The following is a 23,608-nucleotide window of genomic DNA, read 5'->3' on the forward strand; positions in this document are numbered from 1 at the left end:
CCTTTATTTGAATCAATCTCATTCCCCCCCCCCCCCCCCCCAACCCAAAAGGGTGTCCTTGTTTTTCTTGCAGCAAAGTCCAGCTTCATAAAGAATGCTGAAGAAGCTGCTGAGCTTCAAAATTTTATAATTTGTGTGGAGATGCTTATTGCAGCTGTTGGTCATCTTTATGCATTTCCGCACAAAGAGTATGCTGGTGCAAACATTGGGGCCTCAAGTGGTTTGACAGGAAGCCTCGCACATGCTCTAAAGTTCAATGACTTCTACCATGATGCGGTACATCAGGTCAGCCTTATCTCAGCCATTCCCATCTTTTGCGTATGGTTTCTTGTAGATGATTTCTTTTTATTGTGCTGCTGTGTACATTGATTTTTGTGTTCCTCCTGCAGTTTGCCCCTACTTATCATGACTATGTACTTTACAACCATACCGAAGGTGATGAGGGAACAAGGAAATACAGATCCCGCACTTTTGTGCCAACAGGTCAGGAGATGGATACTGTGAGAAGAAATAAACACATGCTCATGAACAGAATTGATGATATACAGCTATCTAGTCTTTCGTCTTCTGGCACCAGCACTCCAAAGAATTCTGGAGCAGCACTGGATTCCTCAGACCCAGAAGCTATGAAATCTTCCTTACTTATGCATGGCTCTAATGCTTTTGCTCAGACATACGACCTCTCACTTATAGACATGGATTTGTCCAGCTACTCTTCAAAGGTTCCTGCAGCCAATGATTTTGGTGCCAGGTGATGACAAAAACTGCCAGCAGAAATTTTCTATTTTGTGTTGCCGCGGCTTGTAAAACTAGGCTCAACCATGTATTCTTATAACCTTTCAGTTTAGGTATGTTGAGTGCCTCGTAGTTTAGTTTACCCCTTCATTGTTTCCATTTTTACTCGGGGATTTGTGGATATGGATGTTAGGCTTGTACATGTAGTCATTTACCTTGGTTGCTATTCAGTTATCATTACAGGTTTGTTTTATCATTAGTTCTGTCCATCTTGTATGCATTATGGATGTTGAAACCCATGGCACACTGGTGTTATGCTAAATGAACCCAGAATCGGTGTTGAAAACATTAAATTCTAGAATTAGGATGCTGCCCGTATTTTATGGTAGGCTGGTTTAGACTCTATTACATAATGTTCTTGAAGAGCATCAGCTTTCATTTGTTGCAGTATTGTACTTTACATGATTGAAAAAACTGTCACATGTTGTGCATGTAATTTTTTGTTTTCCTTAATTGGTGGAATGTCTGTTCATTAATAATCCGTTCCCCTGCCCAGCCATTTTGAATGCTTCGGTATAAAATTAAGTTTCTATGCCATGTGGATAAGATGCTTTGACAAGCTGGCCAGACACTAGATACGACTCAGATCTGCTGTTTTGGGGTTCATTGCACGCACTTGTGCTCTGCCTCGAGTGGCCATCATTTTGCATATCTTTTTTTTTCTGGACCAAAGGGTGTTACTCGTGGTCTGTTGAAGAGGGCAGAGTTGCTGGTCGTGTTCATCCATAATGTCTCTTTAAAGGATTTTTCTGCTTGACACAGATGTGGAAGGTGTCAAAAGGTTCCTGACCTCTTTTATTTACTCTGCTTCGTAATGAATAGCTACTGAATGTTACAGTTTTTGTCAAGGGTTAAATATTTAAAATCATGCTAAAAACGAGTCCTCTCGAAATGGTGATTGTGGACGTTGCAACTCCACAGCTGGAACCAGGGACAATTACGGTCGAAGCTGGCAACTCTGGCAATGAAATCAGAAAAATCAATGCAAAGGAAGGGCATCAATAGGAATGATTTGACCTTCAAGGCAAAAATTCACCACCATTTCTAGGCTGATACACTCCAGAAATAGCTGATTCATCTCAGCACATTCGTTAGATAATCGGTCTGGAAAATTAATGGATAAAAGGGATGCTATAGTGCAATTTCAGCCAAAAGGGGAAGCTAAAACCAATGTCAAACTAACAATCTGTTAAAAATAGTATGTCAGGCAATAGGCGTAAGACCTATCTGAAAATTATATATAAATAGAAGTATAACTTACAGCAGCAAGTTCGTATCAAGTACTTGTAAAAATTGAAAGTTCTCCAGACTCAGAATTCTCTGTCCCTTATAATTCTCAAAAATACTTATAGGCTAATCATTTCATTTGTTGGAAACCAATGTGAGACTTGCTGAAGTAGTGCTTGGCATGTTGGTCAAGTGTTCACTTGCTGAACGTTTGGTCACGGGTTCAAGTTTTAGAAACAGGGGTAAGGCTGCGTACATTTGACCTTCCCCAGATCTTGCTAAATGCGGGAGTGTTGTGCACTAGATACGGCCAATGTGAGACTATTCTTAAAATGGTTTCTTACCTTTACAAGTAGTATTCCTTAACTCATAACAGTTCTACAAGCACCTAAACAAAACAAAGGGAAAAAAGTTTTAGTTTTGAAACTTATAAACAAACGGGGAAAGTTTTCGTATACGGTCATGTAAACCGTGTACGTGAGAGGGTCTCTCACAAAAAGTTGTAAAAGTCATAAATACTCACCCATTAATTAATGTTTTGAAGGTCCCACCCTCTCACATACACAGTTTGCATGACCGTGTATGAAACCTTTCCCTTAAATAATATTTAATAATATAAAATCAAACACAGTCGAATCATGATTTTCCTGTGAAACAAAGAGACCAAATAAAACAATTCTAATCAGAAACAAAATATCGAGATGTTTTTTGCTGAATGAAGGGGTTTTTAAAGATCCACACTTTTTTTTGGCTTCTAAGAGAAGCATTTACTGAAGAAGAATACATAGTTACAAAGGAGGAAGTGATAAAGTCGAGGATAATACTTGAGACAAAAAAGGACGGGATAGTTGTCCTCAACAAAAAAAATAAAAAATAAAAAATAAGAGGGGGATAGTTATTCCATATTAAAAAAAAAAGAAAAAGATCTCTGTTCGGGAGTGACTCCCATGAGTCTCTCTCTCCTCTCTCATATGGAAAGACACTTCTGCCCCCTTGTTTTAAGGAGGAGAGAGATAGACACATGGGAGTGCTGGCGTAGGCCACACTCTCGTACAGAAAACTACTTAAAAGAAACGGTGATTAACAAAAAAAAAAAAAAAAAAAAAAAAAAAAAAAAAAAAAAAGCTAACTCTTCTGTTGGTTGATTTCTTTGTAAATTAAGCAAAACAGAACCAAAGGAATCTGGTGAACTAAGTGAAGACAATCCCGCATAATATGTTTGATTCTCCATGGAATCTGTGATTGAGCCCTTGAGAATATTGATGGTGAGAGCATAGTCGCCTTCAATGATAATACTTGCTAATCCTTTGGTAACAGCAATTGAAAGAGCTTGTCGGATCGCCATAGCTTTAGCCACGAAAGCAAAATTTTGACCAATGAATTCAACAAATCCTGAAAGGAATAAGCCTCTGTGATATCTGAAAATCCCTTCAATTCCTATTGGACCTGGAGCACCCAAACTAGATCCATCGACATTGATTTTAATAGTACCTGCTGGAGGGAGAACCCCAGCAATATAATTTATGTTCTTATAAAAAAAAAGATAAGAAAAGAAGAGATTTCGAAAAGATAATCACATGTAATGGTCGGTATCTCTATGACTTTTATGGTCATCCTAGCTCTCAACTTGCCTTTTTCATATTATTATCACTAATAAAATTGCACGTGCAAACGTGTGGACTTGAGATAGAGAAGAGAAAGAATGGAAGGGGTGTACAAGAGATAGATGGGAGGGACAGTGGGAGGCTTATGCAAGGGAGAAAGGGTGATACCATGGGCCAATGATAAAGAGGATAAAATTAGTAACATGATTTAAGCTAATAAGATATTGCATAGTATAGAAATGACATTAGTATAAGCGTAAAAATCATCTAACACTTTCTCACAGGTTCATGTATTAAAAGGGGACCACCAATGTCATCTACAGTCATATATTCTCTTAAAGAAGATAATGTCTGCCAATATACTCTTCAAAAATTTTGAAGATAAAGAATTCATTCCTATCACTATTGCTAAAAAGCTTCAATCCTCTAGTTACCCAATTTTTTTGGTAAATAAAACTTTTAAAGTTATCAAAACAAACAAAAACTCAATTCAGCCACATTAGTTACAAAGTTAGTTATACTAACCAAAAAAAAAAAAAAAAAAAAAAAAAAAAGAAAAAAAAAGAGGAGTTTTCAACCAGATTCTCTTGATTTCTGTGCTGGCCAATTGTAATTGTTGATTCTTTAAAATTGGGTCTGTTGTGAGACTGAAATTTGGAAAAGAAGCATATGATTAATATACAACTATGCTGAAATACCTATAAATTTGGGATCAAAGAAAATAAAATTTATGAGAAGAACATGGGGGTGTAAAAAGGGGGGGGGGGGGCTATCTACTATCATATGAAGCTTCAAACTGCTTCTAAAATAATAGATTAAAGTTCAGCTGGAAGATCTGTTGGATTCGGCAATTCAGAAAGTGAAATCTCTTGATAAAAGTGACGAACTCATGGACCCATAGAAGCAATCAGAATCCAGAAGAAAACCATTATCTGTTATGGTAACAATAAGACGATTTCCTTGTTGAACCTCAAACGAGGCAGACTCTGAAGTAATCAAAGCAATCATCCATAGAAGCAATCAAAACCCAAAAGAAAATCATTTTTTGTTGTGGCAACAATAAGACGATTTCCTTGTTGAACCTCAAGCGAGGCAGACTCTGACCCATGGATCTGATTTAAATATGAGGTCATTTACAAGCGGATAATGATAATCAAATTAAAGCACCTTCTTCCAGGGGTCCACTCTCAAATTAAAACACCTTCTTCCAGGAGTCCACTCTCAACATCTGTGCTTGTGAGAATGTTGACACTGTCCGCATCCCAAAACTATATCTTATGATCCTCACCAACAGCAAAAAAATATGATTTTGTGTTGTGTCAAACTGAACAACACCATTTTCTTTCTGAATCCACAATAAGTTCTCTTTATTTCTCCTTCACGTTCATCCATTCAACCAGGAAAGAATCATCTTCTTTCTTGTTCTACAAAAGAACAATTTGAAAAATTGGCTCAGCAATAAAATTTTACTTTCACTTGTCTCAGCAATAAAATTTTACTTTCACTTGTCTTACCTACCATCAACACTATAAAGCATTATAGTGCATCCATATCCACGAGCATCATAGTCAACTTTTGAATTAGAGTTCTTAGTTGGGCATTTGGAATCTGTATCAATGATCAATACAATTCATGAATTAGATACGACCCTGATGTTATATCTACAGTGTCATTATAGTTTCATTTTTCTATATTTCACTTTATTTCAAAACTTTAAACCATATATGCGTGTTACCTCCTAATGAGGTCTACTGGTAGACCCTCCATGTCAATTCACCATAATTTGTGATAGGCAACGGAACGAAGCTCTATTGAATACTTGCGTGGTGAGAAGGAACTCTCAATTATCCCATTGGCAGTGATGAAGGCCAGCTGAGAACGGGAATTGATCTTCATATTGTACCAAAAATCAGGAAGCAACAATCTGTAGATCAGATGCATTGCACTTGGTTGCCGATTAGCTGCAATTATGTATGGCTCTATACAACAATAAGTCCTCAACCTACATAAAAGGAACAGAGCAACATCAAAATTTTTGCTGGATTCCACCACTACAAAATTAAAGTACATGGGGATAACCTTAGCAATATTAAAGGCACAAGCTCCTTGTTGCAAAATTTCTCAGTTGATCAATCGAAGTCCTTGTTATATATGGTAATTAACCCCCCCACCAGGAAAATCTCAAATCCAAATTTCGGGCAGCTCCACTTAATTCTCATGTCATATCAAGCTTATATATATCAATAAAGAAATCAAGTGAAACAAAACTTCTTCCAGTTTATCCAAGTTCCCAAGCTATTCTTATTTAGACTTACAACTTTAGAATTGCAAGACCCAACATGAGCAGAAACTTAGAAGGAAAAAAACCCAACTATGATTCCAGGAAAAGGGGGGGGGGGGGAAGGACACCATAAATTACTTCACTTCTTCAATCCAAACAAAATTATTTAAAATAGTCTAGATGCCTTTCATCTGCTCCAGACATGCCACTATTCAAACCCTAAAGTACAATTCGACTGGAAATTCTTCATCCTCTATATTGTATTTCCAATAATATTCAAAAATTGAAGACAGAGAGCATAATTGAGAAATATAGAAGTACATGATAATGTACCCAATTTGTGTATAATGTGGCTCCATAATCACAGAAAACAATCAGAGACAGTGAGTTCATCTAGCTTTGCACTTTGATGCTTTAGTGTATACTTGAGTCTCCTTGGCCAGCCTGTCAAGAAATTGAACAAATCATCTTCATTAGAAGATAACAAAACAGAAGAACTCATATGCAGACATGAAAAGGGCACCCACGTTTTTTCTAACAGCTTTACTCAAGATTGAAGCCGGTACAAAGTCTTGGCGCCGAGGCATATGTTCCCCCCTTGATCCTCTGCTTGATCATGGCATCAAACTCTTCAGCATCCATTGTTAATGGCAAATCCGATGCCTGCAACTCACAAACCACAAAATATTTGTCAGTGAATTAAAGACTCATTTTAATGTGTCATAGAGCAATCATTAATTGATATGGAAAGAAAAAATATATGGGATGTCAAGGATTAATCTAGCTGTGATCTTACTAACATTTGAAAACCTGTCCTAAGGTGTTATAAATGCAAAAGAAAACCTCAGTATGGCTAAATACATCAGCAGGCCCTGCCTGCAGAAACGAAAAACATGAAACACATTAATCCTCTGACGTCGTGTGTGCAATGCAAACCTGAGTGATGCAAATGCCACCCTCACAGACCCTACGCTAAACTATAAATTCGTAAAAAGACTTAAGTGTAGAGTTAGTGACAAGGCCTCTCCTCTATTGGGTCTGCAAGGTTACCAATGATGAAATCAAAATAATCTTCTTTGTTCTCAAGCTCAGCTCCGACACACATGCAAGCAGAAATTCTGTTACTAACAGCAACACCAACAACAATAAAGATAAATAAATAATGAAAAGGTCCTAAGTTGCCCACCAGAATCCCAAGATCAATGTCCTTGCCCTCAAATTTTTTGATGAATGGATGATCCTGTAAATAGAAAGAGACTCAAAAGTCAAGTGCATTAGCTTGGATAAGTGAAACTCATGAGACTCATATCCAATAACATAAATTACCAACAGCAGCCCTAGCAACAATTTTGCACACCTTTATACTCTTAGGGGGGCACAATTAACCTAAAACACGTAAGGAAGAACAAGAAATAACAAGGAGAAGACAGAGCCAGGAGGAATATGAACTTTGCTTAATGCATCTACCCCAACTTTTGAATCCCTTTTCGTTAGATTCAATCCTGAATACTTAAAGAGAAAACCAGGAAGAAAGTACTTTTACATCTTCAGGAAACCCCACTGGTGCATCACAGAATTTATATGGAATCCAGGGCAAAAATACCAGGTTTCTATTATGTTGATGAAGGGTTCTTCTCACCATGGCTTGGATTATTCATCTTTGTTCCTTTCTGATTCTGGGTGCCACTTGGATACAAAGTCGGGCACCAGGAAAGTTATCCCATCTCTCAACAATATCTGGACCTTTCCTTCACTAAACTCTGGTTTTAATGCCACATGGATATACCATAACCACTTGGCAAGCTAAATTGGCATTGTTTGCATGCATATTCACGCAAAGACAAATAGTTTTATATAGGATTACTACACTTGCTTTTTCTCTGATTACAAGTTTGTTTAAGTTTCTGTATTATTGACTCTTAGTCACAAATTCAAGCTATTTATCCATTTTCCTATTCTTTTGAAAGCATAAGATGCTGTAAAAGAAGAGAGATTAAGGATGGAGGGGAAAGAAACAAAAGATCAAACTTTTAACTTCTATGTGCAGAATTGGATAGTCTATCAAAGACAATTTAATCTTATCTAAAATTGAAGTGTCATGTTCAGCTATACAAAGATAATTAGAGGCAGGATCTGGGTCAGAAGTCTATGTTTAAAATATGGAATCCAAACATCAGTGGAATGAAAAAAAGAAAAGGAATACTGTCCCAAATCATCAATAGCTGATGCTTGCAACTATACAAGCATATATATTCTTTCTTTCTTTATATAAACAATGGAGAACTTCAAGAATCCTTAACCTGCAGATCTAACCATCCAGGTAGATTACCTGAGATAGATTCACTATGGGCAAATCCAGTCTTTAGATTTGTTTACATAAACAAGGTTACACTTGTTTAAACCCAGTACTCAAGAAATTTGTCCTGTTAACATAGGGGATAAGTTCAAGAAGTATACTCTTATTGTTTCCTCTGACTTGGTGCCAAAAGTAACTAATTATGACAGAAGTCAAAGAATATCTGATTTTCCACTTGCAGCAAAGAGCAATTTACACAAGAAATCAAATAAGAGTACATTGAAAGAATGAAAAAAAATTTGACATTGTACAATATATTCTAGGAATCTTTTCCAGAATGCAGAGAGTGGTTCAGATAACTGTTGTACAAGTACAAGTAGCTTTATAAGAAAAGCTTGATCTTGTGGTTCAGAATGTTAGAATTCCAGGATTTTAGTCCTCGAATTGAGAATATAAAGATTGGATAGAGTTGAGTTCCAATGTAGGACTACGAGAAGGGAATATATAATCTAACATAAAACTAACAAAAATATTCATGAAATGATATGAGATTAATACCTGAATGCTAACACTTCCACAAATTCTGTGTCAATCTGCCACATCAAGAAACAAAAATACTCAAAAGCAACATCTATATTGGTTGAAATTTGGATTGAATATTGAATGAATGTAAGATTGCAGGTTCACTTCGGACAAAAATTTGAACATATGTCACTTACTCCAGTCTCTTCTTTACTGTACCCACACAAATATCCTCACTCTGTGCCATCAGAGTTCAGAAAATGGTGGAAATTTTTTTTTTCAGAGTATTCTTTATACAAAATCTAAAGAGCACTTGCACATACTTCATTAATCGATCCAGTTGGGAACTTCCATAGACCTATGCCCTGTAACTCGCCAATCTTTTCTTGGACTACCAACACCTACCAAACAAAGGAGTTGGCAAACCCAAATTGTTAAGTCATCACACCAAAGACAACAAAATTGAAATATATTTTCCTAAGATAGTCCAATCCATATGTATATGCATGTTACAACGATGTCACAATAGGAGTAGAGCTTATTGTAGACATCAAGCAAGCTGGGATAATCAAATTGTGGAGCAAAAACACAGAAGCCATCTAGCACTCACTGTACTGGAATAATCAAATCAGGTAGAAAGGGAGAAAGCTATACTCCTTACTCCCTCCCACTGTTGTATACAATGTAGCCATCAAGCAGGTTGGGTCTTCAAGGCTCCAACAAAGGACATCTTATAGTTCAAATATTGATGCAATTTAAAGTAACCATCAGGTCTACTGGAAGAATATCCAAATATTAGAGCTAGACTCTTAATAGAAGACAAGAACGAAGACAATCAGACTGAGAACGAAGAGATGTCGTAGAGTGGCAGAAGCCTCAGCCTTTGCCTCAAAAGAAGAAATTAAAAAAAAGAGGCAGATGTTCTCTGTGCCGCAGCGCAGCCTGTGCCCAGATACATGGGCCTGCCATTCAGGGGGGCAGGGTGGATATTTTGCCCACCCCATGTGTCGGGGCACAGCCTGCGCCCCCGGCACTGAGAACATTTGGCCAAAAAATTATTACAAACATCCATTATTATATTATAGAAATTAGATAGAGAGTTACGATGTTTAACTGCAACGGCATTCATAACCAATCTACCACCAGCGCTGCTACTGCAAACTCTAGAGATTAGAACCAGGGATAACTCTTCCCTTAGATCTCACAACTAAAGAACGTCCCTTCCTTTCTGAAATTAAGAAGTAGAGTGAGAAAGCGAGTTGGGGATAGAGAAGGGATGTCTGAAAGAGAGAGGGAAGAAAAGGGGTTTCTACCTCTTTGGTCCATATCAAAGATTTTAGGGTTTTCAAATGCCAGAATCTCTGGGTCAGCCTTTGTACCTAAAATTTGCTCACTCCATTCTCGATCATCTACCCAATTGCATCATAGCTTCTCACTCCAGGGAACCTAAAATATCCAATGTCCTGCAAGTTGTACTCATTACATGGGACAAAAGAAATTTGAGGGAGGGGGGTGGGAGAGGAAGGACAAATCACACATGTTTGTGCAAGTAAAAAAGCAAAGTTTCTTAAATAATATACTCAATTCACTAATACTATATAAAACCTCAAAAGCTAGATGAAGGACCTAAGAATTGTTAGGTTTGATAGGTTAAAAGATTAATCAGGCTGCTGAATCCTAAAAGGGAGAATAATCCACTACAAAAACAAGATTCTATCAAACATGACCTTTCGGTGATTGGGTAGGAAGACCATAATGCCTCCCCACAAGTCTTCCCTGGTCCCATTTCCCAATCTGATCCAGAGCACTATTGATGATTGTCTCAACATCGTTACATCTATATTGAGCCAGATAATATTCGAGCCAATAAGAGCCATACTTACACGTTAGGATCAGCTTCCAATTTCAGTAACTGCTTTGCATAGTAAAGGGCAACATTCAACTTCCTCTACTCCGTATCCTTGCAGTGGTCTCCACACCAAGAGAAAAGAATATCTTTCCATAACTCCAGCAGCAACTCAACAACCATGTTTAGAGTCTCCGACAATTTACAATCAGTACCAAAGTTTTTAGAAAGCTTTACGGAAATTTACAATCAGTGTCCAAAATATCTCTGCAAGAGTGAGCAGCTTCTGCAAAAACCAATTGGAAAGAAAGATTTGATCTGTAAAGATGATTACAACTATAAAGCAATGATTGTTTTGGTTGGCAGAAAACATACCACAGATCATAAGAAGGCTTATTAATGGAATATATACATAAAAAACACAGTACTTGCACATTGTGGGAGTGTAAAGTATGTCAATCATTGCAGACGAATGAAGAAAGAAATGCTTTACAAGGCTTTTTCTGTTTAATCCTAGATGCCAACTTCGTCATAATGTAAAGAATCAGAAGATTCTAATTTTAGGTGGACAATTTCTTTTGGAACTCCCAATAATGCAAAACCCTAGCTGATCAATAAACACTTGGACATAACCAGTTCAAGTAACTCATATATTGGAACATAAGCAATTTGAGAATAGAAAAAAGGTAGGGAAAATTTCTCAGGGACTTGCAAATATTTTGATTTCAGAAAAGATTGCTTCAGAAAGCAAACTGACAACATGCATAGACATAGGAGGAGCTAATCTGGTGGCAATTCACTTCAAATTTGTGTTGTAGTAGGTTGGATGTTGTGAGACATTATTGGTCCCATCAAATTGTGTGGACATGATATGTAATTGATCAAACAATGAGAATGTCATGTTGAGCTGAATAGTTCCCTATTTAGGCTTCTTACTTAGAATAAATAATAAAAAAAAAGGTTACTTCAGCTAAGGTTTAGTGAAAAAAGGAACTATAAAGCTTAAACATGCTATTTAACAAGTTGAGAAGACTTAACACATATTTAGAATCAGATCCAAAAGTGAAAGAAGGTATCAGGACAACAATTCTGGCCTAAGATACCGTTTCCTCTTGGTTTCTACCACTCATTAAGACATAATTTCTGGGTCCTGAAGTCATAAATTGGAATTTAATCTATTAAGTCGACACACTGTGCAAGATAAAATGCTCATAGTGGGATGCTCTAGAGAATGTGTATTGCAGATCACAGGAACTACTTGATTGAATTTGTTTTAACATCCACTCCAGTATTCCTTCTGATAAAACTCAGTGAATGATCAAAAAGCTAGTGGCGAAGAGGTTAGGATCAAATAGAAGGAACTTTGGTTGATTTCTCAACCCGATCGATTTCTGGGATACTTTCTTATTGTTATCAGTAAACACAAACAATAATGGAGGTACAAGTCTTGGTCCAATTTGACTATAAAAATGGTCATGATTGCATTTCGATTGAGATGTACACCAATAGGTCTAATTTGGTAGCATGGATACAACATTCATAATGATTCTCCTAAATAGGCTAACTTCATCTATTCAGAATGAATTTTTATCATTACCTTGTGCTTGAAACTGGAGATTCTTGTGTTCTCTGATCACTTCGAAAGTGTCTCACTGCTCCGTAGCAGAAGCATATGAACTCAAACCAATACTTCTATTGTTCATCCTTTGCCTCCTTAAAGAAACTACATCACTCATTAGTAGTTGTTGACACATAAAAATTTAAATGGGGCTGCACTCTAACACGATCAATAAGCAATGACAGCCGTGGTCTCCCTGCTGGTTTTCCCATTAGTAGTTTTGGTATGACACTAATTATGTTGATACTCACATTGCTTGAAATGGAGGCTTTGTCTTTACTCTGCACACTTTTTCAATTTGTGTTTAGTTATGGGAGTGGGAATTGGTATGTAATTTGAATAGGTAGTTGTTGGGAGTTATGAGGCATGGCGGGAGAAGTTATTGAGTAGAGAATAACTACTCATACAATATGACTAAGCAATATTGAAGAGGAGAAAACATAAACTAGACATGTACAGTGTCAGAAAGGAGGAATAGAACAAGGAAAAGAGGAATAAAAACTCAAAACAAATCCAGATCTTATCCTTTAATGTCTATAGTAATAAATATCCATATATGGAATAAAGTTACTGTAATGGGAAAAATAAATAAGGTCAGTGAGAAAGAAAGGGGGAGAATTTGAGAGACAGAATGAACTTGGGGAGGGAGAGATAAACGGGGGGAGGGGGGACAGAGAGAGAGTGATGCAGATTCATCATCGAAATGTTTAGAAATAAGTCCAGGGTTGGGTTATGTACATGTTGGGCCTTTGATCCCATGGGTTTTCTGTGTAATAGGTCACTTTTATGGGCCTAAAATATGGGTAATTAGGTTGCATACGGGATTAGATGTTTTAGTCCTATACTTAGCTTATTTTCATGTTTTTAATGTTTTAAATTGAACCGGTCCAGAGCTTGTTTGAACCAGTGGTTCAATTTAAGTGCTTTTATTAGTTTTTCTTTTAGTTGTTTAGTTAGGCTGGATTAGGACTCTATTTTGAGTCTATTTCAGTTTCCTGGTCAGTTTAAGTTAGCTAATAGGTTAGGCCTTTCCTTTTTAATGTCTAAGTCTATTTTTGAGTCTTCTATATAAGTTTGTAAGGGAGGCCAGCATTGAATACGAATTTGATTAATAAAAATTAGCTTTATGCTTGCTGCCATTGCTGCTGCTCCTTGTGAGATTGCATCCTTATGGTTCTATCAAAGTGGAAGGGATTGGTGGATCTCCAATCGACTCCTTGCATCGTGAAGATCAGGAGGGCTGCTACTTATATCCTTGCATCATGAAGACCAGGAGACCCCATTGCTGCCATTGAAGATCAGTGTTCAAGTGAGTACTTTATAGTTTCAGCAATCACCCTTCTTCTCCTAATCCTCTAAACCCGGCCCCATCAATCCCCATTGCCAATACTCAATCATTACTATTTTCCTCATCCACCAAAAATACCATAGATCCATTAGAACCCTAAAACCTGCAACTATTCTTCTTCCCTTCTAGAAGGTCACATGCAAGGTGACTTTCGTGAGAATTTTGCCCAGCCAAATCTAACCGTTAGAACCTATTAAAAATTTGAACAAATTTTCCTCAAACCCTCAGAGAGACTCAATTCAAATTTCAGCACCATCCACCCAGCCGATTGTCTAAAATTATCCCCTCTCTCCTACTTCTACTAGGAAACCTCCATAACTTCAAATCTATCCATCAGTTTCAAACCAATCTTTCAGTATACATCTCTTACATCATTGTTGACACTCGATCCAAATTTCATCAGACCCCCACCACCCTAAACCCTAGAATCCTGTTCTCCTACCTCCATTAGGAATTGTCTCAAATAACCTTATCTTGCTGTCCAACTCATCTAACTTACTTCCATTCACTCAAACATCATAAAACCTATACCATTAGACTTCCCTACACCTGCTTATCATTACCATATAAGACAATCCTAACCTAAACCTAACTTTAACCCTAATTTTGACCTAAAAATTCAATTCTGCCCAAAATTGCAGAATTTCAAAACTCATCCAAACCCTAACTTTTTTATACCATAATAGCCCTCTAGACCTGCCCATTAATACCCTATAAACCCCTTTCCCAATATCCAACCCTAACCCTTGTTTTGCCCTAAATTACTAAACCCTAACCCAATTGGCCAGCCTTTGTGTGTGAACCCATTACCCTGGTTCCTAGTGGGATTACTCCTACCTAGGACTACATTAGAGAGGAATCTTACAACTGCACCAATTAGACAAAATCCATCGTATTAGAACCCACACTCATGGTAAATTTCCCAATCAAGTACCATTTTTCTCCACAAGAAGGAAAACACCTAGATTGAACTGAGCAAGTAGATCTTATTTGACATTACTTTTTTGAATGACATCATAGACATTCAGTTTCTAAATTCTTAACTAAATAGCTCGGGAAAAAATCTGGAACGGTGAATTATGAAGGAACATATACGATAAAAAAACCAATGAAGTTTTGGGGAGAACATATACAGTAAAAAGAAGTATACCTAACATGTATGGGCTCATGAGAAAAAAAAATGTACCGGGGCTCTCATTCTACAGAAGATTTGTTTACTATAGAATATATTACCGTCTTGTTTCCCATTGAAACTTGCTCCAGAGCTGTTTTAGTATCATCCTTTGGAACATTCATGGTGTTCTAAAATCCAATGGAAGTAAAAGAGCAGCGAATGTTTCAATTTCTACAGAAAATGAGGAACTAAGAGGAGGAGAGTAAGGATCCTTACCATGTTTAGTGATAGGCATTGGTATTTTCGGAATGGTGAGAAAAACCTGAAATAATATTTGTATCCTGCCCAGGAACCACAAACTTTTACAAGTACGTATACAATTTAGTTGGCTAGGCATTGAAAACAGTATACAGAGTTTAATTACGTGAAATTATGGTCAAACCAATCACGTCAAACAGAGGATAGCGTTATTCCAAATTACATTTGATAAAAGAAATCTCTTTAATTGAGAATCCTTCATGCAATACCAAGCAAGAGGTACAAAAAATTAACTTTTGAATCATAGATCAGTTTTGCAGCTTTGATTCCTTTCTTATGATTCATATTCTTGAAATATAAAGAGTGGAGAAATATAAATGACAGAGAAAAAAGAAACACCAATAGGGAGAGCACTTCTTAAAGATACAGCCAATAGGCAATATCCAATCCAACAAGCCCGAGTTTGACATCACACCCTTGAAATCCTAATGTCTAGAACAGAGCATATGCAGCACCATCATATATGGATATTTTAATAGAAATTCTGAAGGTATGAGTAGATCAAATTCTGCACAGGGTTTTCTCGATTCAGTGGGTACCTTCTTGGGTAGTGATGAAGTCGGCGTAACCGTAACCGAGCAATCTCCCAGACATTGAATCTCTGCAAACCTGACGGATGCAAGGTTCTCGATAATGGAGAAAGCATCGAAGAGTTGCACACCGGTGATGCTAGGTTGAAGGTCCCCAATGTAAAGCGAAGGAGCAGGGACGGTCTAAGGTACAACCATTGACACCCACACACGCAGGAGGGGATGCCACATAAAGTATTGCTAGAGAATAAAGAAATGCTAGCGGTGGCATTAGGACATGTGCAGTGTTACTCAACCTTCTCTTAGTCATCAATCCAGATAGCAAACTTCAAGTCTGGACAGTAATAAATCCTACATGGTTACCCCTATAATCTCAAAATCAAGAAATAAATATCCATTTAAGATGGACACAGATCCTTACCTTTGAAAGCCAAATCAGTGGCTCTAGCAACAAATCCACCCACAGATCCATTAACAATGTCTCTCTTGATCCTGTATTTCTGCACCAACTGCTCCATGCCTATATAAACCCTCTAAATGAAGCAAAGGCCAAACCATAATTACCCAACAGGTTGAGAGTCCTTATCAGCCCAGGAAGCACAACACTTCTCTCAACACGAGGCACATTGTACCAAGTCACAACAACTGTTTCACAAATAATCCCAACAACCAAACTCAAAGTCGGACCCTTAATCGCCTTCATCATTGGAGTGTCACTGTCCTCGAAATATCCTAGTTTTGAAGGATCCGTGGTTCTCCTCTAACTTGAAAAATAAATAAATGATCCAAAATGCTCCAAACACAAAATCATAAGAATATGGATGAGAGAAATACAATTTATACTAACACTACCTAGAGCAGATCATCACATATATACAAAATGGGAGAAAACCATCAAATTCATAAAGGTCACATTACTCAAGATTTCAAAATACACCCAGAAATTGATGGGAGAGATAAATAAAATAATCACTTTGTGTTATTCGTGAAATTTTTCACTTAATTTATCAACATTAGACTTGAATATGTCCAAAGGATTCAATTACAGAAACAAATGATAATCCATTCTACATATTAGAACTGGCAAAAGTTTTGCAAAGAAATTTGGAGAGATTAAAAATACAGTTGACAAGGAAAAGGTTCCAAACTCCAAAGAAAGAGCTCCAAATTGAAGTGTGTGTGTGTGAGAGAGAGAGAGAGGGGAATAGATGTGATGTTTGAGATAGGGATGGGTCCAAGGGAAACGTATGGGCAAAGGAAATAAAACCAAACTGAAGTCGCAACCTTAATCATCTTCATCGTTGGAGTGTCACTGTCCTCGAAATATCTCAGTTCTGAATGATCTATGGTTCTCTTCTAACAGAAAATAAATAAATAAATAAATTGGTCGAAAATGATTTAAACTCAAAATCACAAGAATATGGATGAGAAAAATACAGTTTATATTTACACTACCCAGTGCGGATCATTGCAAATATAAAAAGGGGGAGAAACCCATAAAATTCATAAAGTGCCATTAATCAATATTTCAAAATAAACTCTGAAATCAATGAGAGATAAGGATAGAATAATCAATTTGTGATATTCGTGCAATTTTTCACTTAATTTATCAACATTGGAATTGAATGAGTTCAAATGATTCAATTACAACAACAAATGAGCATCCATTCTACATATCAGAACACATTAAATTTTTGCAAAGAAATTTGGAGGGAATGAAAATACAGTTAAAATGGAAAGGGTTCCATACTCCATAGAAAAAGTTCCAAATTGAAGTCCGTCTATAAGTAGTCCGGGAGGGCGATGTTGCAGGGTTTGCAGCAGTGTGGTAACGAGCAGAACTTCAGAAGCCCTAAACGAAGATAGAAGGACTGAAAAGTAAAAAAGGGATCGATCGGTCAATCCCATTAGGTGTAAATCCTTGTTCTTCGAGGTTCGCATCCGCATACCATGAGGAGTGGCGTCGGTTGTCTTTTTGGGGATTGCGTGAGAGTTTCTAGGTGGGGTAGGGCCAATTTTGTCATTTTAAAAAATTGGACAAAAAATGTGGAGTACATACTTTTATAGGATTACATAGATGTCACAAGAAATCCATTCAGGTCTATGATTGATTGAACTCAGCAACAGTCAACCATTGAAGGTGTACACTAATCCTAGTAGATGAGAAGATGTAAAGTCAGAAAGCAAAGAAAAGGAAGAAGAAGCTACAACTGTAAGGAGTGTTTCCAAAATAAATTAAGAGGTAAATTCAAAGCTGCAAGGATTTATCTTAACCACAAAACATGTTCAACATTTTGAAGGTTCAGAGACTTTTCCAAAATAATTTAAGAGGTAAATTCAAAGATGCAAGGATCTATCTGGACCACTAAACATGTTCAACATTTTGAAGGTTCAGAGACTTAATTACTGGCAATTACCACAGGTTGTTGCAGATTTCATGTAGTATTGGGGGGTAAATGGAAGAAAATGATGCAACAAGCCATTGTCAAATTAAGGGACTCATAAGTAACAGACAGAGAGATGCTTATTTTAATAGTGACAAGCCTAAAACTCCAAAAGACTGTTCACATGATGTTCAAGAGTCCACTGACCAAAACAAGTTAAGATCAAGATGATGCTGGGTAGGCCACCCACCAAAGCTTCAACCAAAAAGTGGCCAAACTGGTTATAACCTTCTCTATGGCTTCAACTTAAAACTTTGACACTTGCCAGGAGAATACACACTGTGATCATATGTAGCTTTTGGGCCCTGAAATAGCTTCCCCCTTTGTGTCTCTACACTCAAACAGAACTTGCCAGATCTTCAAGCTCACTCTAATGTACCTGTGTTAACATTTTTCATCTGAGTCATGTTCAGAGATTTACCAGGGCTGAAGCGGGGAAAGCTAAGAATTGTATTTCTATTTTTTGTGCAAGACATGGTTATCCATCAAAAAATCCCAAAAAATAGGCAGATAGTGAAAATCCTCTGAGTGTGGAACAGTTGGCAAGACCAAATAATCAGGCAATGAATTTAATTCTTACACCCATAAAACAATTTTACACCCACTCCAAACAAGAAGACCATGAACTGAAACAAAAAACAGCAAAAATGGATGATTCAATTGTCGGACCTTAGTTCTGCATTACAGCAGAGAATATAAGTGTTTTTTCTGGTGTTTTGAATTGTAGAACCCTCCATTCGATTTGATTCTATTCAACTATTTGTCTTTGACCTTCCAATAACAAAGGCAAATAGCTTTCTCCTCTTATCTCCCAGGTCTTACTTCAAGCAACAGAAATTCCTTCTCTTGATTCCCACACCTGAGTGTGGCCAGCATGAGTTATCCAGGATATGAACGCCGGTCGTGATGAGAACTGCCTAAGGCACGATGATTGTATCCCTGCAATTTCTTCAAGACAACAGCTTACTCAAATTTGCCTTCTGAATAGTTCAGTTTCAATCACGGTGCTCTTTGAGCTCTCGTTGATTCCAATTCAGACATGAGAATGAAAACACACTGGAGACCTGGACCTCAAACAGTGGACATCGGATTTCCAATACAAAACCTATCTGAACAAATTCATAAAAGGCTGAGGCGACTTGAAAGCTTAACAACTACCAGATGTTGAAAACCAAATGGAATAATTAGAAGGTCCTTGTACCTTAATTTCTCTACCCAGAAACAAAGAAAGGGAACAAAAGCGTTACGAGATATCCATGTGGACATTGCATTCCCTTGAGAAAAAATCGTTGTTCTCTATTAGAACTTTCAAGGCACCGTAAGAGAGGTCAGGACTCTCAGGGTCGCTTGTCTGAGGATTAACAGTCGAATCCGACGTGAGGGGCGGCATAAAGCAGAGGTAACAACCACCCTCACCTGATGGGCTTGCGGAAGAAGAACGCTTCTTTCTATATAGCTTCCTCCTGACATTCCTGAAGGGAGAGACGACCACCTGCTTAGCCTTTTTGATCATCACACCATACCGCCTCTGCTTATTTAGTACCTCTACCCCGGCATGAACGGGCACTTCATCGCCACCACCACCATCGTATTCGGATCTCCCCTTGTCGGACATGAAAAGCAGAAAGAGTAATTAGAACAAGAAGGCGGCTATAGAGTTAGCGATGCCCGCTGAATAGTATCAGAATTCGGCCAAATAAGATGAGCAGATCAAACAACAATTTGGGGCGAGTTTTAACTTTTAACTGAATGATCTCTCTACCCAAAACAAAAAAAACTAACGGACATCTCAACTCAAAAATCTGGCAAGAGAGAATCTCTTCAATCATGGTCATGGGTTAAGGCTTTGATGGGAGACTAGTGAAAAGGGTATTTCGGTCAAGGAAGCAGTATTGCTGAAAGAAAGAATCTCTTCAACCGTAGTAAACGACCTTAAATTAAGAATGTCAAAATGGAACCGGAACCGACCGTTTACGATCAAACCAAACCGCACCATAAAAAAATGACCCGATTTGATGGCGATATGTAGCTTGAGAAGGCTAAGAAATCATGCCAGTTCCAATTTTCTAATTGAAAATTTCCTCGAGTTTTCCTCCATGGTGGTTCCTCTCTGTCCCCACATCAAGGTTAGGGGAGATGGCGAAGCACGGTTGGTTACTCCTATTGTCACGCCCCTATCCCGATGTAAGATCTTTTACCACATAGGGGTATGACTGGGACAATCACATATCATCTCAACACCTACCAGGATCGCAGATAAAATGTTCTGAGCCACAGTCCACCCGGTCATCACGTCTTGATAATAGAAATAAACGTACAAAATAAATAAACCGTTCCAGATACAGAGTTAGCGGAAGCGAAATTAATTAAATCATGTGAAATTATAGAGCATCGGTTCTCTAATGATAACATATATTACAATTCTAACATAAGTAACCATTAATTACTCTCCCTATAAATAAACACACAGTTTATACACGATTGTGGAATGAAGACAGAAAATAATAAAATAACAAATAATTCCCCAATGGCACAAATCTTGGGTGTACATCTACATCCAAGTCACAGCCACCGGTTCCACTTGATTCGCATCCAATGGTGCTCATCCAAGTAGTACCTCCTGCATAATCAACTAAAAAGGGGTTGCGCAACGGGGTTAGCTACACTAGCTAGTGAGGAGCGAAGGAGAATGCACATACACCATACAATCAATATCAATCAGAATGATGCATGCTAATGTTAGATTCATTTTCCACCTAGCACACAATTCTATCGGTCAAGTATATGCTACTGTGATAACTCGGGGGACACTGAGGGTCACTTATCCTATCGTCCCAGTGAGACCTCAATTATCACGAGGGGACCTACGTCGGTAGAAGCCATCATGACCACCCAGTGGTAATTCCCGATAGCCATCACTACCCCTGTCTTGGCCTCTACCACCTCCACAGACCACAGGTGCTCAGACTATCCAACACATAAACCCCTGTTGGCAAGGGTCGTAGCATAAGGGAACAAATATCCTAGCCGCAGATATACTATATGCAAGTCCTATCGTCTCAAGAGGTATTTCGGGTGCATCAACGTCCCATTTCATCTAGTACTCGGGTACCAGCACGGCACGGCACATACAGTTCAGGATGACATACAACAGTTTTCATAATTTAATTAAATAAGTTGGGGTTCTGGTATCGGGCTACAGTGTCACCGTAGCCCGATACAATGGTGAGCATACTATCACATTCATAATAGATCACATTTGGATAATAATGCAATGCGCACAATGCTTATAAATATATACTAGCATACTTAAGATTTCATATTAAATATATATTCAAACCCAACAAATCACCTAGAACCCACTCACCTAACACGGGCGTCGCCATGTGTGGTTGACATGAATCTCACCTAGGCTTCCCGCTATCCATTGAGTTGGGTAGCCTAGGGATACAAAACAATCATTAAAGCATGCATAGAAGGGTCTCATGCTAGGCCCATAAGGTTAAAATCAGATTTCAACAAAGACAGTACGAGCGGACTCACGGACGGTTTCAGCAGAGGTGAATCCGCCCCTGACTCCGTTCAGGCCAAAAGGTAAAACCAGAGCGAGCAGAACTTCTTAGTTGAATCTGATCGTTGATCTGTTCGACACCTGAGGCAATCATAAAAGGGAGCGGATCCACGGGCGGATGGGCTTCTTAGGTCCGCCCCCTGCATCCGTTCAATTCCTGAGATTGACCCAAGAGCAATAGGCTTCGGGCGGAGGCAAACAGAGTGAATCCGTGCCTTCGTCCGCTTAGGCCAACACACAAGGTTTATACTGGGTGGACTGACGGGAGGTACCACGATTAGTGTATCCGATCGTTCGTCCGTCGATAGTCTCTTCCGAGATTTTAGAGGGCTTCAGCTCCAGCTTGAAGCTTTGAGTGCCCTAAGCTCTCAGGGACAAGGGGGAGGTGTCTAAGCCTTCCTAGGGTCACTAGGTCCTAGGCTCACCTTAAGGATTCAAGATCCTACAAGGGTTAGGTCACACATTGGTCCAAGGGTTGGCATTCAAGGTTCAAACTAAGGATTCATTGGCCATCGCTGCAATTGTAGCACTTAGAGGCCTAAGTTAGCATTCATTAGAGCTCCCAACTAGGGCCGAGCTTCACCTTGAGTCCCAAATGGAACCCTAGGTTAGCCCTAGCTCAAGAAACCATCAAAATCAAAGAGAAATGAGGGAGAGCTAGGTTTGGGGAGCTTACCTTGGTGAGCTTCCTTCTTCCAGCCACTCTCTCCATCTCTTCTCCTTTAGATCCGGCCAGCTTGGGAGGAGGTGTGGGGCTGCCAGCCATCTTGGCATGGCCTCCTCCTTCTTCCCTTCCTCTCCTATTCCTCTTCTACTTCTCCTTCTTCTTCCTTCCTCCTCCCCCTTCTCTTTTCTCTTGTCTCTTCTCCTCCACGGTTTATGAGGGAGGGGGAGAGATAAGTGAAAGAGAGGAGTTTAGGTTATCCTTTAAGGGGTTAGATGGGCCTTACGGTGTGTTTGGTTTAGGTATCCTCAATCACTTAGTGGTCCTTAGGTCTTTAAATGGGTTTTACTTAGGTCTTAGGGCTTGTTTGGCCTTAGGTATAACCATCAGGACCATTAGGTCATGTTTGGGGTGCACCCTAAGTCCATAGGACTTAATTGTCCACTAAGGTCTATTTGGTTTAGGCCTTGTGGGCCCATTTTTATGGCCCACTCAACCAATCAATGGTGAGGGCAGGGGTCCATATGGCCCAAAGGTTCAATTAGGGTGTCTAGGACACGGGGGTATGGGTTCCATAGGAAAACTAGCTAAAAAGACTGATGACAGCACAGGCAGATCTTTGAGCGGATTCAGCAAGAGTGAGTCTGTTCGTAACTCCGATGTTGCTGTCATGACTCAAACTTCAAGGAAAGTTGTGGGGCTTTGGCCCACACTTCCAGGGCTTCGAGGGGATCCTTTTAGTAATATTTTCAGTTCAAGGTCATCAGTGTTGACCATGGCCATAAGGCATTACCCCGTGGGTAAAGGTCTAAACTGCCCCGGGTATAGGAGTATATCTGGGGTGCGGGTGTAACATCCCCCCAACCTTATTAAAAATTTTATCCTCAAAATTTGAGGCAACCCGGGTCTCAAGATATAAGGGTTCATTGAGTATCAACGCTTTGGATTACCCATTCTTAGACTAGGTTAAGGGTCGGGTCAAGTGAGGCAGTACCCACATGCCACCACAAGTCAGATTCTTCAATTCTCTTTCTTCCTAGGGTCTTATTACCACAAAGATGTGGTTCATAATGACCCTAAGCTCCATTGGGTCAAGTCTCGGTAGTTATCACATTCCAGAGGCAACCACACTGTCTTCTACACTAAACTAAGTCATAAGGGGCAGAAAGTTTTCTAGATCTCCCAGATCTGATACCACCTAAGCCTTCTCTACTCTTGTAACCATTGGGTTGTAGGACTTAACCTACCTAGTTCCCAGCACCTGGTTTACATTCTGAATGCTTTCACTTTAGGTTATCTCATTACCTAACCCAACTTTAGAATGATTTAGAATATTGATGGGACCTCTATATGTATCACTCCCAACACGGAGGGAATACATTGGCAACCCATTACTCCCTTCATATCTGTTGTTGGAAAAGGTCTTGTTA

The 23,608-nt window shown here is 38.7% G+C and overlaps 1 protein-coding gene and 1 long non-coding RNA gene across 3 annotated transcripts in view; one reads left to right on the forward strand and one right to left on the reverse strand.

Annotated features, from left to right (window-relative positions):
- Positions 1-1,004, forward strand: part of LOC122671660 (transmembrane protein 184A-like) — an 88,805-nt gene extending 87,801 nt beyond the window's left edge. For both annotated transcript variants that reach the window (XM_043869016.1, XM_043869017.1), the window contains exons 7-8: positions 52-285; positions 390-1,004. In XM_043869016.1, the coding sequence (XP_043724951.1) occupies positions 52-285; positions 390-755 (600 nt within the window). In that variant the 3' untranslated portion in view covers positions 756-1,004. The remainder of the gene's footprint in view (positions 1-51; positions 286-389) is intronic.
- A 5,300-nt stretch (positions 1,005-6,304) lies between these two features.
- Positions 6,305-6,888, reverse strand: LOC122672624. The gene is made up of 3 exons (XR_006334444.1): positions 6,844-6,888; positions 6,435-6,783; positions 6,305-6,351 (listed from the first exon to the last, which is right to left on the reverse strand). It is a non-coding gene; the product is annotated as an uncharacterized LOC122672624 (long non-coding RNA).
- Positions 6,889-23,608: the final 16,720 nt, after the last annotated feature.

This window comes from Telopea speciosissima, chromosome 8 (genome assembly GCF_018873765.1).
Source record: "Telopea speciosissima isolate NSW1024214 ecotype Mountain lineage chromosome 8, Tspe_v1, whole genome shotgun sequence".
Lineage (NCBI taxonomy): Eukaryota > Viridiplantae > Streptophyta > Magnoliopsida > Proteales > Proteaceae > Telopea > Telopea speciosissima.